Source organism: Anopheles ziemanni, chromosome X (genome assembly GCF_943734765.1).
Source record: "Anopheles ziemanni chromosome X, idAnoZiCoDA_A2_x.2, whole genome shotgun sequence".
Taxonomy (NCBI): domain Eukaryota; kingdom Metazoa; phylum Arthropoda; class Insecta; order Diptera; family Culicidae; genus Anopheles; species Anopheles ziemanni.
The window spans coordinates 2702401-2719178 of NC_080707.1; the positions used below are offsets into that span (position 1 = coordinate 2702401).

General features: G+C 46.6%; 1 protein-coding gene across 1 annotated transcript; it reads left to right on the top strand.

The window, feature by feature from the left end:
* Positions 1-6011: 6011 nt before the first annotated feature.
* LOC131290515 (cytosolic purine 5'-nucleotidase) lies at positions 6012-13381 on the top strand. Its single transcript, XM_058319667.1, has 5 exons — positions 6012-6241; positions 10979-11266; positions 11346-11619; positions 11694-12809; positions 13157-13381. The coding sequence occupies exons 1-5, from the start codon at positions 6012-6014 to the stop codon at positions 13379-13381; spliced, it is 2133 nt and encodes a 710-aa protein (XP_058175650.1).
* Positions 13382-16778: the final 3397 nt, after the last annotated feature.

Consider the following 16778-nt stretch of genomic DNA (forward strand, 5'->3'; position numbering starts at 1 on the left):
TTACATATCCGATTGTAATCCATGACCATACGCTTCCTGCTAGCGCTCTTTCTCTTCCATGGAAATCAAAGTTATGCATATTTAAAATTTTATCAAACCACCCTGCCGCAACCATCTCACGGGCACCCCGCATGCATCCTGCCCTTCCCTACGGGTTATACAATATGCGACAGTTGTCGAAAAGAAACCCCGTTTGCCCTCTTGCAGTCTGAGCACGTTTGTAGAGCGTGCACGATGCGCATCCATTTGACTCTGCAAGCGTTTCAAACAACCGGTACTCGCCGTGTTATCGTAGTACAGGTTTTTGTCCGGACTGCCGTTTTACTACTCCCATTCAGTGTGAAAGTGCGCCCTTACATTTCACTGCGGATCAACTTTCTAGGCAAATGTTTACTCTTATTACTCTCACCCCGTCTTACCAACGTCAATTATTCTTACCACCAAAAGTGCCACACATGGATAACCAAATTTGTCTTTCTCTTGTTTTGATTGCCCGAAGTAATAAAAATTAAGAACAAATACAAATTAAGAAATAAAGTCAAAAAACTTTTACTAAACTTGCAACAAACACATTTCAAGTATTGATATTGTAAAATCTGTTGGAAAAGATTTCACATGTAATAGCAATAAGGGATAAAAGTATCATCTAACAACTAATTTATAATTTCCTCTACTCCCACCTGTTGCTTCTCCAGCGAAGGAGTAACCATTCTTTCACTCGAGATGTTCTGTTCATTCCTACTGCAACCAATAACATAATGTTTTTTGTAATATTCTTTTACAACATCGTAAAAAAACGTTTAAAAGTTTTTTGAATTGCATCGTTCTAATAACCTTATGAACTACAGTAAAAAGTATGAACTACACAGGTTGGCCATGGATACGTTGTTAGCTTTAGCTGTGGATGTGAAAATTAACTAACTATTTATAGAAAAATGAAACACGTAGGAACAGACAAAACAGGCTCTCAAAATAAATGTTTGCATTTAACAACTATGAGTGCAAGAAAACCTCTCTGTAGGTACCTTGGTACAGTGTGACATCTATTTTCACCGGGCAAGCGCACTGACAGCACAGACAGCAAACAACGAAAAAATATTTTGGCTCTGCATGACAACCAAAGAATCGCGTTCGTGCAAGTTGCATCTTCACTTTTCGGTTACCGTCCGACATACTTTCCCCGATTCCTGTGCCGGTGTTTTTCAAGTAAATTGTTGTGAAGCAAGCGTTGTGCTGTTAGTGCTGCTGTTAGCAACCGAAATCAACCTACTGCGATGGTTTCGGACGCCCAGTGTTGTTAAAAATAAGACCGGGAATCGGTGAAACCAATCTTTGGAGTTTCTTTACTTTGGATAGTCTCAGAAACCTAGGGTTGCTGAATGCAGTAGCGTGGCCAATTTTCGCGTTTATTGCGGCATCCTAAGGGAATGTAGGTCTGCTTTACGGTTCACGCATCGAGGGAAGGACGTATCAAGCAGTGCACAGCAGAAGCCATCATTCAAGGTAGCTATCCTCAAAGAACAACAAAGAGATTGTAAAACAAACGCTTAGTATAGTAGTACGCTTTGCTTACTATTGAAAATCATAGTCATATAAAACAAACCCGGTACTGGTCGGCACGTAAGCGAATCGTTGGTAAGGCGCTTCATCGATTTCACTCCAGCAGGCAGGGCAGGGATGATGATTATTTGCTCGTTTCGTAGCACCAAATTCGAAATCAAGGAATGTTTCTCGTCCCGAACAGAGACCCGAGAACCATGGCGCCCACATCTTGATGTCAAAATTCGCCCCGTCACTAGTAATTGCAAAAACACTTTCATGTATTTTTAGAACTGACATGTGAATGGTCAAAAAACATCTTCATCATCCATAGCAAGAGCAAATTAGATTGAGCTCCATACCGCCTGTACCACATACTTTACTTTTCAACTCAAACCGATTGAATCGACCTGAATGATTCATTCTATCTTTTAGATGTAACATTTTTGCTAGAGTGGCTAGAGTCAACAGAGGAATGCACACTCAGTGACATGACTAAAAGACAGCACGCACTTTGCTCCAAACATATTATTTGCTGTAAAAGTAAAGCGCATAAGATGGACCCATTTGGTTACTATTTGCTACAAGATACAAATAGCGGATTGCAGGCATTTTCTTCTAAAGAATCAGTATCACAACGAAGTACGCTGGGAGATAAAAGATAAGGCCACACGAGTGCTGACTGCCATAAATGTATTTTATGGAGGCGCGCAGCGTTTCAACAACTAAACTGTAGGTGGTGATTCAGAAATGAATTTTAAAAAATTACAAGAAACTGACTCAAAAACGATTCACTACAAAAGTTTACGGTGCAAATTGATATTGTATAGTTGAAAGGCTTAAAATGGCTCTAGGGTCTCTTTGTTCATCGTTTAACATTGTATAACAAAGTTAGTTACTCAAAACTATTCCGTTTAAGCTTACTAATGAAACACTTCGCGGTAGCTTTTAGTTGCAAGGGTTTCATTTTGTGTGTCGCTCAGTATGTTATCGTCTAATGGAGTCATAAATCTGTCCCAGGCTGGTGAGTAAACCGTCGATAAGGCAATGCAAGGGCCAACAGATTTTCAAGTTGCGTCTCGTACTATCTGATATAAACAGTTACGACGTCATACGATGACGCATTGGCCTTTCAAATTGTCTTCATGGCCAATCCAGCACTATCGTAGTGTTCTTATCTTTGTTTGTCGATTGCTGATGCAGTTGTCGTTGCATACAGTGTTTAAAATTTAATATTTTTAAGTAAAACTACCTACAACATATTGTCTTTAAGCACATATCATGCTTACACTGAGACCTAGCGATGGCTCACGAGAAAGGAAATTACGATATTAAAACAGCAAATGTAACCTTAAACGGGACAATTTCAACGATTATTTTTGTTTTTCTTTTGCAGCTCAACTCCTCACCTATCAAAGAATCACTACAAAAGAAGAAACGGTCGTTCGGCGAGAATGATTTTTCAAATGGCGGATCTACCATCACCGAACCCAGATGCTGCTCAGCCCGAGGGAGGGGTTTCTAATACACCGTCTTTGGAGAACAGTGTGAAGAAGTATTACCGCAAAGCCGAGCACAGGTGAGTTGAAATTCACACTGTTTTATGTTAACATCGCCTAGTACATTATCGAGCCGCAGAACCTTTGAAATTGGTGTTTATATTTTAAAGGTTGGTAGAAAGCGAAAAGTTACCCAGGACACCAGAGGTTTGGACATCAATTCAATGGGGTTCAATGTATCAAACGACTATGACTATAAAATGCCAACGCGTGGCAATATTCATTGTTTTTATTCGCTCCACAAGCGGATACAAACAACAACCAGTTAGCTTAGTTTTAAAATCGAAGCTCAAGGACGTTGTAGGTCATAAATTACAACCACTAATACTGCCTTTATCGGGTGCAATCGACCGCTCCCGGTCGATTATCAACAGAGCGCGTCCGACAATGGGTCTGATCAATCGATCACTGTGCAGATTGCGGCGCGGCTTGTTTGCAATTTCCGTTCAACGCGGTACAATTAAATACCCCAGATACAAATAACAACTCTTTGTGACGTTGCCCCGAAATGGAGCAAGCCGTAGGCACGGAACGTACACTATGACGTCATGACGCGGCCGCAGTTGTTGCATCGAGCGAAGACGCTCATGTTCGCCTAAAGAAAACGATTCAGTAGAGCCGCGAGAGCGTGGCAATAAACGTTCCGATAACAACAACCGGATTTGATCCGATAATGACGCTATCAATTGAATAATTTTGGCTAACCCCCAGCTCTTGGGGTTTGACAAAATTATCTCTTCACGGCACTTTGTTCCAACTCGCCACCAGAGAATGAAGCTTATTGTACTTAGACCCTGCGGCCATAATCCAGCCCGAACATTTTTCTTTTACCACATTGATTTCGATAATTTATACCATCACTTCCTATCGCGAACGTTGTGATTTCAATGTATTTGGTTTGGCTTCGAAAACGATAACCGAGAGCTTCTCTAATGGGAATGAGATTTCAATAAACAAACCAATCATACTTATTTCAGTAACTAACCACAATGAATTCCTCATAGTTAATGGTCGATTGAAAACTAAGATTTGTTCCAAATCGTAAGCAATCGATAGACGATCGTCTCCAGAAGCGTTCGGGGGAGAACGTCATACTTGCCAAACTCACTTCGGCCATCGGATCCTATTCCAGCAATTATTATTATGCTCTGGAGGTCGAAATCAATTAACCCTTTTGTGGCCCTTTAAGATTATAAGGATTATATGATAATCTATTGCAACCAACGCGGATTCACGAAAGTGGAGTGTTTCAGCAACGTTTTCACCGATGCTCTGGGAAGTGTCCCGAAAAACCACCTCCCATCAGCACCCGAAGGGTTAGCTGCTGGAGGCGACCACAATCGCGAGGCGGAGAGAAATCCTGCAATCGGATGCACCAGCACGGGACGGTGTGTGTGTGCGCTGCACTTTTGCCCACCCCCGCCCATAACGCCCGTTCGTGCCGCCTCAACCCGGGCGATTCGTCTATCGCTGTCCCGCGGCTCTTTCACTCGTCTCGTATTGCTGGCCAAGCTCGTATCTTTTCCTCCCACTCTGCTCGACGAAATCCACCTACGTGGAGACGGTCTCTGCTGCAGAGTGCGGCTTAGCTGCAATGGCCGAAGGGCCGTGCGCGTCCCACTCCCTCCCCGCGCAGATTTGGTGTGTGTGCAGTTTCGAGTCGGCCATCCACGGTCAGTCCCCGTTCCGCCACCCGTTCGAACGCAAGCAGAGTGTGCGCTTGTTGCTGCTCCCCTGCAAGGGAAAGCGTGTAGAGAAGTTTGTTATTCCGTTGGCTGTTGTGTGTTTGTGTGCTGTTGTTGGTGTGTCCACGTTGTGTTGGCCGGTCCGAGCAGGGTGGGTATTGAGAGGCAGGTATCGAGCGGGGTGTTCCGCACATCCGGTTTCTCCCCGGGGCGCTCTCTGTTTTGGGCCAGTTTTCGGCCAGTTTTGGGTTAGGTTTGGGCTGCTTGCGAAGGACGGCAGACCCTTCTTCATCATCGGCGCCATCCGTGCAGACTTCCGTGCCCGCCTCCTCCACTGTCCTCCCGCTCTCACACTCGCGCCGTGGATCAAGGAAACGCAGCCACATTCGGACCAACCAACTTTCCCTCTCGAAATCACATTCCAGCGGCACGCTTACGCATAGAGACCCCGATTTTCTACCTACCCCCCACGAGAGGCCATCGTTCGTGGCCTTGGATTCCCCCTCCCGTCGGAGAAGGGTGAAATGTATATTCTGGCGTCTGCGTGGGGTTCCCTTCCGTAGGTCGGTCGCGATATCGACAAGTGCGTCGTGTGCCTGCTGTCGTCACCCCCGTCGTTTTGTGAAGCTACTCGTCCGTCACAAAGCGAAAAGCGCACGATCGCGGCAGCATCACACACATTCCGCAGCTCGCTTTGTCTTCTGTGGTCGGTCTCGCGCACCGTCTCGCTTCCGCCATTACGCGCGCTCCGTTGAGCGCTCCAGCCGTTCTTCTATTGCGCGGTCGCGTCATTCTTTCCTCTATCGTTGCGCCCGTGTGTGTCGTAATAGTCGTGCCGTAGTCGACGGAGCCCCACACTGGTCACCTCCAGTCGAGTTTGCAGCTCCGGTTTCGCGTCAGTGTCGGTACGGCTGTCAACGTCGGCGTGTGTTCAGCCATTCAAGTTAATCTTTGCTCGCGCTCCACACCACCTCGCACTTCCTAGCTCCAGCAATCGGTGGCGTATTGTTGTCGTGCCCCCGGTCGCGAACGGAAGTGCCCAACAGTGTGCCTACGTGCCGTATATTTGTAACGTTTTGCTTTTATTATCGTTGTTATTTTTGTGACCCTTATTCACCCGCAAACGCAGTGCCGTACGTCGCCGTCGCGTTCCACGATAAAACAAACATAAAACACAGATAAACGTAAACAAAAACGAAAACAAACGTCCCCGACCGACCCAGCGACCATGCCGGACATATCGCAGGATGAGTTCGAGGCCAAGCTGCCGCATCTTGCGCCGGCCACCGCCGCCGAGCTGCGCAAGCGTGCCAACTCCGGTGGGTCCCGCACGGTGGCTCGTGCCGCAGGCTCCCCCACATCAAACGCCCCGGTCACCAATCAAACGCTCGACGAAAGTGTTTCCGGTCCCGCGTTTGCCGAGCCCGTGTACGGCTACAAGCGTGAGATTAGCCATAGGTACGTATCGTGGGGAAAGGGGAACCAAACGGACGGTTCCACGCGGTCCTTCCGAGGGTCCCTCTCGGTATATCTTAACACCCATTGGCTTCACCACCATAGCACCAGCAGCCATTTTCCCCCCTCTCCCCCTCCAATTGTCTGTGTCATGGCTTGACACACTTGACCCCTCCTGATAGTGTCATCCGAAAGGGAATAAACTTTCTATCCTTGGCCTCAAATCCACCGAGCCCGACATTCCTCGACGCTTGTCAAAATAATCAAGACCCAAGACGCCCAGGACCGTGTGGTCTTCGTGGTTTGGTTCGATTTATCGCCACAATAGCCAAACACCGCAACACATCGATTCAATTACCACTGCTGCTCGTTGTTGCCATTCTAGGTCAGGCGCGTAGTTTGGGTCTACTTTCGTGCCGTTTTTAACGTTTCATGGAGCCACTTGTAAAAGTATAGCTGCTAACATTCATGCACGTAGTTTACGTGCTTGTTGCAAATATACTTCCATCACACATGTCTTCAAAACTCCAGATCTTACGCGCTTATTTGCCCAACGCACATGCCGCCGTCCGCGACACATGGGGGGTCCGCGACAGCCGAGCGGTAGCGCCGGTTAGAAATTCGGCCCATGAGCGCCGAGGCTCACCACCTCGACGGCGTGGGTTCGAATCCCAACCGTGACCGGACCCTCCCCTGTACGAGAGGACTGACTATCCACGTACAACAAGGCAACAAGTCTTGTAAGCCCTCAATGGGGCAGGCATGACCAACAAGGTCGTTACGCCAAGAAGAAGACATGCCGCCGTGGAGATTTTGATAAGGTTCCAGCACTTCGCTTGAAGATTGCGGCTTCGGTTCGGTCAAAAATCTCCTGTCAATCGCCATGCTTTTGACCGGTTTTTGGAGCATGAAGATTATATATAATTAAAAGATATTGTCGTAGGATTACTTTGAGCCGGGTCATGGTTCCTTCGGACCGGCAATAAAGTCGGGTAGTGAAGCGATCATTCATTCACCGCAGTCCAATAAACCTGTAACCTCTCGCTGCAACTATTTTAAGCCCTCCACCAAGGTGTGTAGCGGTCGTTAATTTTTGCATCGGGCGATAGTGAGTCGCTAGGCAAGGGACACAGGCGATAAGGTTGCTCCTGGCGAACGGGTATTTTAATGACGATCATATGTAGATGAAGATGAAGCTTGTTGTTGGCCGTGAGGTTCGCTCGAGAGCGTCTGCTCGGGAAGGGAGAAGATCTTGACCCCGAGTTGATAACGGAACCTGGCACCACACGTCGCCGATAGTCGCAAGTGTGTTCCAGTTGTGATCTACACATAATCTGCCAAACAGGGTGCACGTAGTGGACGGTATGATGCATGCTGGACGCTAATCACACTCTTGGCAGTACCTACCCTGAAACAATGGGAGTTTTTTTGGGTATCAACCGGAACCACCGGAATGTTGGCTTAGACACAGGATGTATCTTTAAGCTCATCAAATTAATAATTTCACTAAGAAGCATCGTGGCTAAAGCTGTCCTGCCTACTGGTCCTACTGTGTAGACAATATAATATTGTTTACCGATTGAACCACTGTTGTGCGTTGTGCCCCTGGCCTCAAATGCGACGCCGCACGAACGAGCGGAGAACACAAGCCTCGTTTTCTGCGACATTTGTTTTCCTTCTACTAAGGACTAAGTTATTTTGTTGTTTCGATCCAATCGCGTTTTTGTTTTGCTACACATCTCCTGCATTGCAGCCGCATTCGCTTCGGGGGACCGTAAACAAGCAACCCTCCAACAAACCGAGCTGTAAACATCTCTCACGCGGCCTACCAACTGCGATTATTCTGCGCCGCAACTGCGAATGCGAGGTGCAATGCTCTGCACAAAGCATGGGGCAACAACATGGCACCACTATGGGGGCCACTGCCACTGTGTTTTGGCTTTGCTGGAGGTTGGACAGGGGATGGGAGTCTAAACAACATCCTATCGCATCCGATCGGTCACCGAAACGGCGTCGGAGAAGAGTTGAAGCTTGTGAAAAACAAAAATAAAATACACCAGAAGCCGTACTTGAATCGGTGCACGTTGCATTTGAAAGCTACGTTTAACATCCCTTAAGCTACTTAAAAAAATACACACATCTATCAACCTTTGATGTCGCACAATTGCAACACATTTTCCCACTTGATGCTGCTGAACGGTCATCATCATCAAAAAAAAAAAACAACGCCGAATAACGTACACTTCATACTGCGTTTGAAACCAACCACAGTGGGGAATGCGAATGCAAAGGTGTGGACGTAAAAACTTTGTAATTCTTCATATTTTTCGATAACACTTGCGTATTACGTTTGCATTTAAATACTGTACATTAACGCCATAGAGAAAAAGTTTGGATCTTGTTTTTGCATTCAAAGCTATAAAGGATTTTGGACATTGATTTGTAGAATATTAATTTACAAAACAATATGGAGCGATCCAAAATTTTACAGTTGGTAAAATCAAATCGTCAGAAAATGTGGAATTGGAAAAACTCAAACAAGCGAACTTAAGCACGTAACGCATATTGCCCATCCCATTGATTTGTTACTTGAATATAAAAATACAAACGCAATCAATCGGTCAATATTCGTTATCGTTTCATCATACTACCTCCTTCCCCCCACTGTGCAAAACCGGCGCAAATCACGCCCGTAAGAGTTATTTTAATCGTACTGATCGTCCGCCCTGCATCCTGCTCATTAATTCTCGCTAAAATCATTACCATCACGCCCGGATAGCTTGGCCGCCGACCAACAGGTACTTCCTCGCTGGTGGAAACGGTTTGCTGGTTTTGTTTTTCACTACACGAAAATAAATGGAAATACCAGTTAACAGTACCGAACGAAGCGGAAGTGGGTGCTCACCGTGTGAAAGGTATGAAAAATTGCCAAAATTTGTCATGCATTAATCGTCATTTGAATTGCACTCGTTCCATGCATTCGAAACGCATCCAACCCCTTGAAAAGCGAAATAGCACCCTTAGGCCACCGCTCCGTTTAGCACCTCGGCTTGTATAACCAAGATCGGGAATTTTATGGAACTGTTTGGGAAAAGTAAAACAAGTGTCCTCAGTGTGTCCTTGGAATCCAAAAACCCTTTTCTAAGGCTCGGGTCAGTGGTTTGACGTTATTTTGAAAATTCTAGGAAAGCCAGTTGAATTTAATTATTATTCGTAGAAAAAAGTCTCAATATCGGTTTGATAAAAACCTGTCAAGATTACGAACCGATAAAATTAAATCTGATTTTCATCTGAAAAATCCGCAATACCGTGTACGTACAAAATCGGACGTGTCAGAGATTACTGGCATTGCGATTCTTCGAAAGAGTCTCATTGTCCTCCACTGCTTTCAAAATTAAAAACACATGAAAAGGTCTAGATGGCACTCGACGAACGATGCATGCAAGGGTTGAACCTGCGACGGTTGGCAGGCAGCTGCTAATGCTTCCCACACCGCATCACTACTCCCATATCCCTCGATGCAGTTTCCCCACGATTTCGCAAATCCCATTCCAAGTGGAAGGCACCACACGTCAGTGTTCGAGTCACTTCCCCACAGTGCGAGTTCGTCAGTGAATTTCGACGAACGTTCGACGGTCGCTGGTTACACAAAAGGTGAACCGCGTGGTCTCCGTCGTGTGTCGCGCGTGTTGGGATGGGATTGCACACACTTGTTGTTCGGTGGTGGTGCGCTTAGCACAAATAAATCATCTGCCCTACCCGTACGGGAAAGGAACAGTGTTTTTGGAACGATGTCACTCGCGAAGGCGGACGATGTTTCGGAGCGTGATGGCGATTGTGCATCGCCGATTTGTTCCAGCCAGTCTTCTAGCCACGATGAGGATGACATTCCCGAGCTGTTCGTCGCTGACCCGACCGGAATCGTAGGTCACCGGGTGGAGGAGTAAGTACAGTACCGCCCAAGGTTACACGTCGTCAACTGGCTTGTGATGGGCCAGTTCCAAACCAAACCCGAACAGTGTCATCAGTAGGTTGAACTCTAGATCAAACCCTAATTTGATCGTGAACTTTCCATCTTCTAGCCCACAATAGACTTCGGATAAGCTATGCTGAATGTCGTGAGCAGCATCAGCTTCATCGCGGTTGGCAACAAGGCGTACTTTCCACCGTACCAGGAAGTCCTCCATGTGCCTAGCCTATTATGTTTCTAATCTTTAACGTAGCCCCCCTCCCTCTTAAAAAAAAAACTCCACTGGAATGCGTCCGGCAACAGCTTTTAATGTGACCGCCGCCCCCCGAGACGAGCGGGATCACGCAATAATTCAATCATCCACAAATTTGTCACAATTTGTGACAAGTGCTAGTTAATTTGTGGCGGGTTGAGAGGATCCTCCGACATCTCATGGCTTCTTTACCACCGACCGACTTTGGGGGTCGAAGTTCAAGTTCAATGCTTCCACCCTACTACTAGCAATCGATCGCAGGAATGCGGGTGGAGCTATTTATAAACTGGTGGTGTAACATTCCAAGAGCTCCTATTACTGCTAGCTCAAACGGGTAGAGTTCACCGTCGATCGCATGTTGATGTCCACGAGGAACTTGGTTGGAACGCATCTCAATTACACCCCGAAGCAGGGAAATATCGCTCTCACCGAAGGCTTGAACAAATAGATACAGAAGCAGAATGACAAAGACAAGAAATTCTCTAAACAACCTTTCGTCTATTCCGCCATTGAACAGGATCTTCGTCAACCGCTCGATGCACCTGGAGAACATCAAGTTCTATGGCTTCGACATGGACTACACGATCGCGGAGTACAAGTCGCCGCAGTACGAGCAGCTCGGGTTCGATCTGGTGAAGGAGCGGCTGGTCAGCCTCGGCTATCCCGCCGAAATACGCCAGTTCGAGTACGACCCGTCGTTTCCGGTGCGCGGTCTCTGGTTCGACTCGCTGTACGGCAACCTGCTGAAGGTGGACGCGTACGGCAACATCCTCGTGTGTGTGCACGGTTTCGAGTTCCTCAAGCAGTGAGTGTTGATTCGCGTGTGTGCGAAAGGCAAAACTACCTCGAGTTTTCACCTATCTTTTTTATTTGTTTTATCCCAGCCATCAAGTGTATGAACTGTACCCGAACAAGTTCCTGCAGCTGGACGAGAGCCGCGTGTACGTGCTGAACACGCTGTTCAACCTGCCGGAGACGTACCTGTTCGCGTGCCTGGTCGACTTCTTCACGCACTCGCCGCAGTACGCGGAGCAGGTCGATCGTACCGGAGTCAAGTACGGCGAGCTGTTCATGTCGTTCAAGTCGATCTTCCAGGATGTGCGCGGTGCCGTCGACTGGGTGCACATCTATGGCGATCTGAAGAAGAAAACACTTGAGGTGAGGTCGAAACCCCCTTTCCGCCCCGAGCCCGTTTTACAACTAACGCAAACCTCTCTCTCACACACGCACAGAACCTGGACGAGTACGTCAAGAAAGACGAGCGGCTGCCGATGGTGTTGTCGCGCATTCGCGAATCGGGCGCGAAGCTGTTCCTGCTCACGAACAGCGACTACAACTTCACCGATCGCATCATGACGTTCCTGTTCGACTTCCCGCACGGTGCCAAACCGGAGGAGCCGCACCGGGACTGGAAGACGTACTTCGACACGATCGTGGTGGACGCCCGGAAGCCGCTGTTCTTCGGCGAGGGCACCATTCTGCGCCAGGTCGACACGACCACCGGTGCGCTCAAGGTCGGCACGCACATGGGCCCGCTGCAGGCGAACCAGATCTACTCGGGCGGCTCCTGTGACGTCTTCACCAAGCTGATCGGCGCGAAGGGTAAGGACGTGCTGTACATCGGCGACCACATCTTCGGCGACATTCTCAAGAGCAAGAAGATTCGCGGCTGGCGCACGTTCCTGATCGTGCCGGAGCTGGTGCAGGAGCTGCACGTCTGGACGGACAAGTGCCAGCTGTTCGCGGAGCTGCAGCAGCTCGACGTGCGGCTCGGCGACCTGTACAAGAACCTCGACTCGAGTGCCAAGGAGAAGCCGGACATCCGCTCGGTGCGCACCGCGATCCGGGACGTCACGCACAAGATGGACCTGGCGTACGGCATGATGGGCTCGCTGTTCCGCTCCGGCTCGCGCCAGACGTTCTTCTCCAGCCAGGTGGTGCGGTACGCCGACCTGTACGCTGCCACCATCCTCAACCTGATGTACTACCCGTTCTCGTACATGTTCCGCGCGCCCGCCATGCTGCTGCCGCACGAGTCGACGGTCGCACACGAACAGCGCTTCACGCTCGATGCACCCATGATCCAGCGCTCGCGGCCACCCCGTGCCATCGGCGGCTCAGCCAATCCACTCGGCCCCTCGACCTCGGGCCTGCCTCCGACGGCAACCAACTCGCTTTTCAGCAAGTCTGCGATGGTGGAGGGTGCTGCATCAGCAGCAGCAGCTATGCTGGCCTCCCTGACCACCTCACAGATGATGGCCAAAGCCAGTGTCATGCTAGCACCACACGAACTCGCTGACGAGCTTGGTGATCTGGTCGGTGGTGACGAATCGAAGGAACTGACACGGGTAAGATTGCGTACCCCACTAAGAAACTGGTTCTAACATTCTCACACTTACTTCAAACTCATCCAAGAAAACTTTCTTTGTTAACCACTATGCTTTCCTTCTCTAACAACTCAACATAATGAAGACGGTGTTTAAACAATTTTGAATAGTTGATTTTTGGACTCATAATACAATACAAAACATTGCCTAGAACGATAGGGAACAATCCTTTCTAAAGCAAAGTTGTGGCAAAACATGTTCAAACACGAACTAGCGGTTTTACTTTCACTTTTAAAATCATTCTCAATCGATCACGACAATAGTTTAACAGCGAAATTGTATGTTTACTGTTTTTACTGTCGTTTTAGCTTATACCACAGGAACAGGACGGTCTGCTGGCCGTGTCCGTGCCACACACGCGCCCAGAAACGCCCCGCTCCGTCACGCACACGCACGACGAGGACTACTCGGACGAGGATAGCGACGATCAGAAGAAGATGGTGTCGGCGGTTGCACCCGCCGCAGCAGGTTGTGAGGGCGGACAATCGTCATCGGCCACCGGCGACGGACCGGATCCACCCGCTCGGGTGTAAAAGCAGCTTGAGAGAGGATTGGCGTTTTCCCGGCTTCCGCTGCATACACACAAACACATTTATCGCATAAGTAGCACAAAACCACGGGGGGGATGAACACAAGAGAAAGTAAAAGCGAAGGAGAGACTGCTGCTGATGCTGCTGCTGCTTGCTGTTGTAGTAATATTATGCACCGTAGCCCGTGCGCAGCCGAATGTTGATCCGAAGCCGAACGCAGAGAAAAAGGTAAAAGCAGAGTGAAGGACAATTCAAACAGACATTGCAATTTACCTTGGTATAGAGTGAAACCGAACTGAGGCTGGGCTGACGAATGTAGCCTACGTAGAGACATTAATTGCAGTTAAAAAAAAAGGTAGAATTAATTGAACGCTGGCTTTCGTTAGACGATGAAACTGAACAGATATGAGAGGAACAAGCACACGTAGAAAGGTTTAGTTTTTTTTTTTTTATTGCTCGGTACTCTGCTCGAATTATTTATTTCTACGTTGTTCCATTTGCACCTATTTCAATTCAAAATATCCAACTCAAAAAGAAAAACATGAGGAAACCTATTTTAAAAAAAGGCCAGGTTCATTGTTTTTGTCGAGAGCATTTTTGTTTGTTTGGGTTTTCTCATCGATTCTTAGGCTACGCTGGCAGTGTACAGAGAACACAAAGGTGTCACTTGTTACAGGGAAAGAAAATTCAACACAGGACAAAGCGTGAGGGTTGAACGAATGGTTAAACCATCGGAGGAGAATGCTCTTTTCGGCCCATGATGATGGTCCACCAGAAAGGTCAGAGATTGCGAGATTCGTTTTTAAATGTTCCTTTCGTTTCGTGCGAATCGAAATAACGACTATAATAGTAGTACTAGTAAGGATTTATAATAACCATAGTACAAGCAAACCCGTAGCTCAACAACATATATCGTGTACGCTAAGAATTTATGACTTTGATTGGTTTGTTTAGTTTCGCGACGGTCGACAGCGGAACTCTCTATACTATCAAACTTGCGCATTTTGTGGAGCACGGTAAACGGAAGATTCACATTCAGGGTGGGCGACAAGTTGTTCTCTTTAAATCAACAACCCATCAACGTTAACGGGTCAAGAAAGTCGTATGTTGTAGGAAGTATCGGGATAGAATAATCATGACTTGTTCGCCCAAAAGGATTGGATTTTACCGTTTTATTAGAGATAGTTTTTTTTTCTTTCAATCTTTTGTATATTTACTTTTGGCTTGATATGTAATCTGCAACAACAAAAAAAGTGAACACGGCACAATGCAGCTTTCATTGAGATTATCTTTTTATATATAGCTACTAAACAAATGAAGAAGAATCACAGAGGCAAGAACACATACCGAGCTGCTACAGAATCTCATATCATTACCAAGAATTTACAACTAAATTGCAACTAGTTGGCAAAGTTAGCCAGCATTAGTTAAAAGGCATTGTTTCTCTTTTCCGAGGCGCTTCCCAAAGGCATAAATGCAAATCAAAGCAGGATTCGACAATATAAGTAATGCAGTCAACAACATTGGTACACATATTTCGAGAGTCGTAAGACTTTAGCATAAGTCTTCATATGTTCATGTGGTAGCTCTTTTAGTATATTACTCTTTTTCGCGTTTACCTTATGTTCTGTGCAGTGAATTTCCACCGCGCGCATGCTAAACAAGCAATAGAGTTTAAAACGTTAACGGGTTTTTTGGTGGAAAAGTTTTTCGAAAAGTACTCTTGCTTGAAACGACGATTCATACGAGTTGCACGAACCGAGTAAACCGAAGCATTTGCAGCCGAAAGCTGAACCGCATTCGCATCAAAATGTGAACGAGAGGGAGCAAAAGGTGGTCCCAAAACTAAGCGACACTAAACTCGGAACACAGTACAATAGGCAAAAAGGGCATTGTGATCCAGACCTCCACTAGAGCTCGTTTTTTGGTAGCAGGGTTTAGTAACAGTGAAGTTAAACGCGTTTGAATTTGTATCGTTACAACGTAGGGAAAGCGAAGGAATGCCAGCGTACAAGCATGTAACCGCGTTAAAGAGTGTAATTAATAAAATTCGTTACCTAAACATAGCAGCAGGCTCCGAGTGTGTGATTCTTGAACGGTGGTATTATCCTATTGGCCCGTTCTAGAATAACATTATTTGCATTAAAACGATCTGAAACGCATACTTACTTGTGTTTTACGCCTTCAGAATGTTCTTCGTTAAGTGAAATTGCCAATTGCAGTCCCAGATACCTTTATGAAATATGCGTTGAGTTTAATCTTTCGACGAGCTGGCACTATAAAGTACTTCATACATTCAAGTTCGGAGTTATAAACATAACGCACGACACGCTCGATAATGTTTCATAGTTCATGTTTTTTTTTCCTTTTATTAGTCGTTTATCTTTTTCTTATCCATTTATGATTACTCTCTTAAATCGATTAAATGTGAGGACATATGGCCTCTACCGTCATAAAACCCATGCGGGTCTATGCTTTAAATGTTAGTTTCAGGTGTGTGTGTATTGTTGTGTTTAATGCATGCGACGAAACATAGATAGCATGCTGGATGACGCCTGGATGAGACGGTGATAAGGGTGTTTGTTTAAATATAATATATATATATTTGTATGTATATATGCTCAGGATTGACTGTTGCTCGCGCCCTTTCCAAAAAAACCCCATCATGCTCTGCTATGCGAATCTTGCCTGTTAGTTTCGGGACTGGTCTCTATTTAAACGGGTTTTCCAAATCGTGTTATCCGTACATACGTATGGGTTGTGTAAGTGGCTAAATTCGTCTCTTTGCGAACTAGGATAAATTTTGCTAAAACCTTTTTTATGCTGTTGGTTTACAGTTTTTCCTTCTCGAACGAACGCCTGAAAAAGCTAACCTGAGCTAACCCCCGTCTTCTTCTCGTGCCCTGAGAGCTTAACTATAACGAGACCGTCTGACCACATCTGTAACATTCGCGATTTTGTTTTATTATTACAGTACAGGCGCGGTAAACAGAGCATTAAAATCTACGGAACTGATCTACGTGGAACAAGGAAGGTTAAACGAACGGTTTGGTTGATGAATCGTTTTCTCTCCAATAGTGGCCACTTGAATCTGGTTCTTGGCGTAACGACCTTCTTCCGGTCATGCCTGCCCGTTACCCACGCACGTCAAGGTGGTGAGGGCTACTACTTGAATATTGCTCCGATTTATCAATATTTTGAATCATTTCCGAACGAGTCTCCAATTTTTTTCAAGCTTTTCGCATGCACGCCACAACAAACTCTCATTCCAAATCGCCGGCTTCTGCTGTTTTCTGCCGCAAAAAAAAAGCTGCGTTGGGGAAAATATATGCAAATTCGGAATAAAATAAATCATGGTTGACTGCACAGCGTGTACAGGACATTCTTGTAGGAAACACAT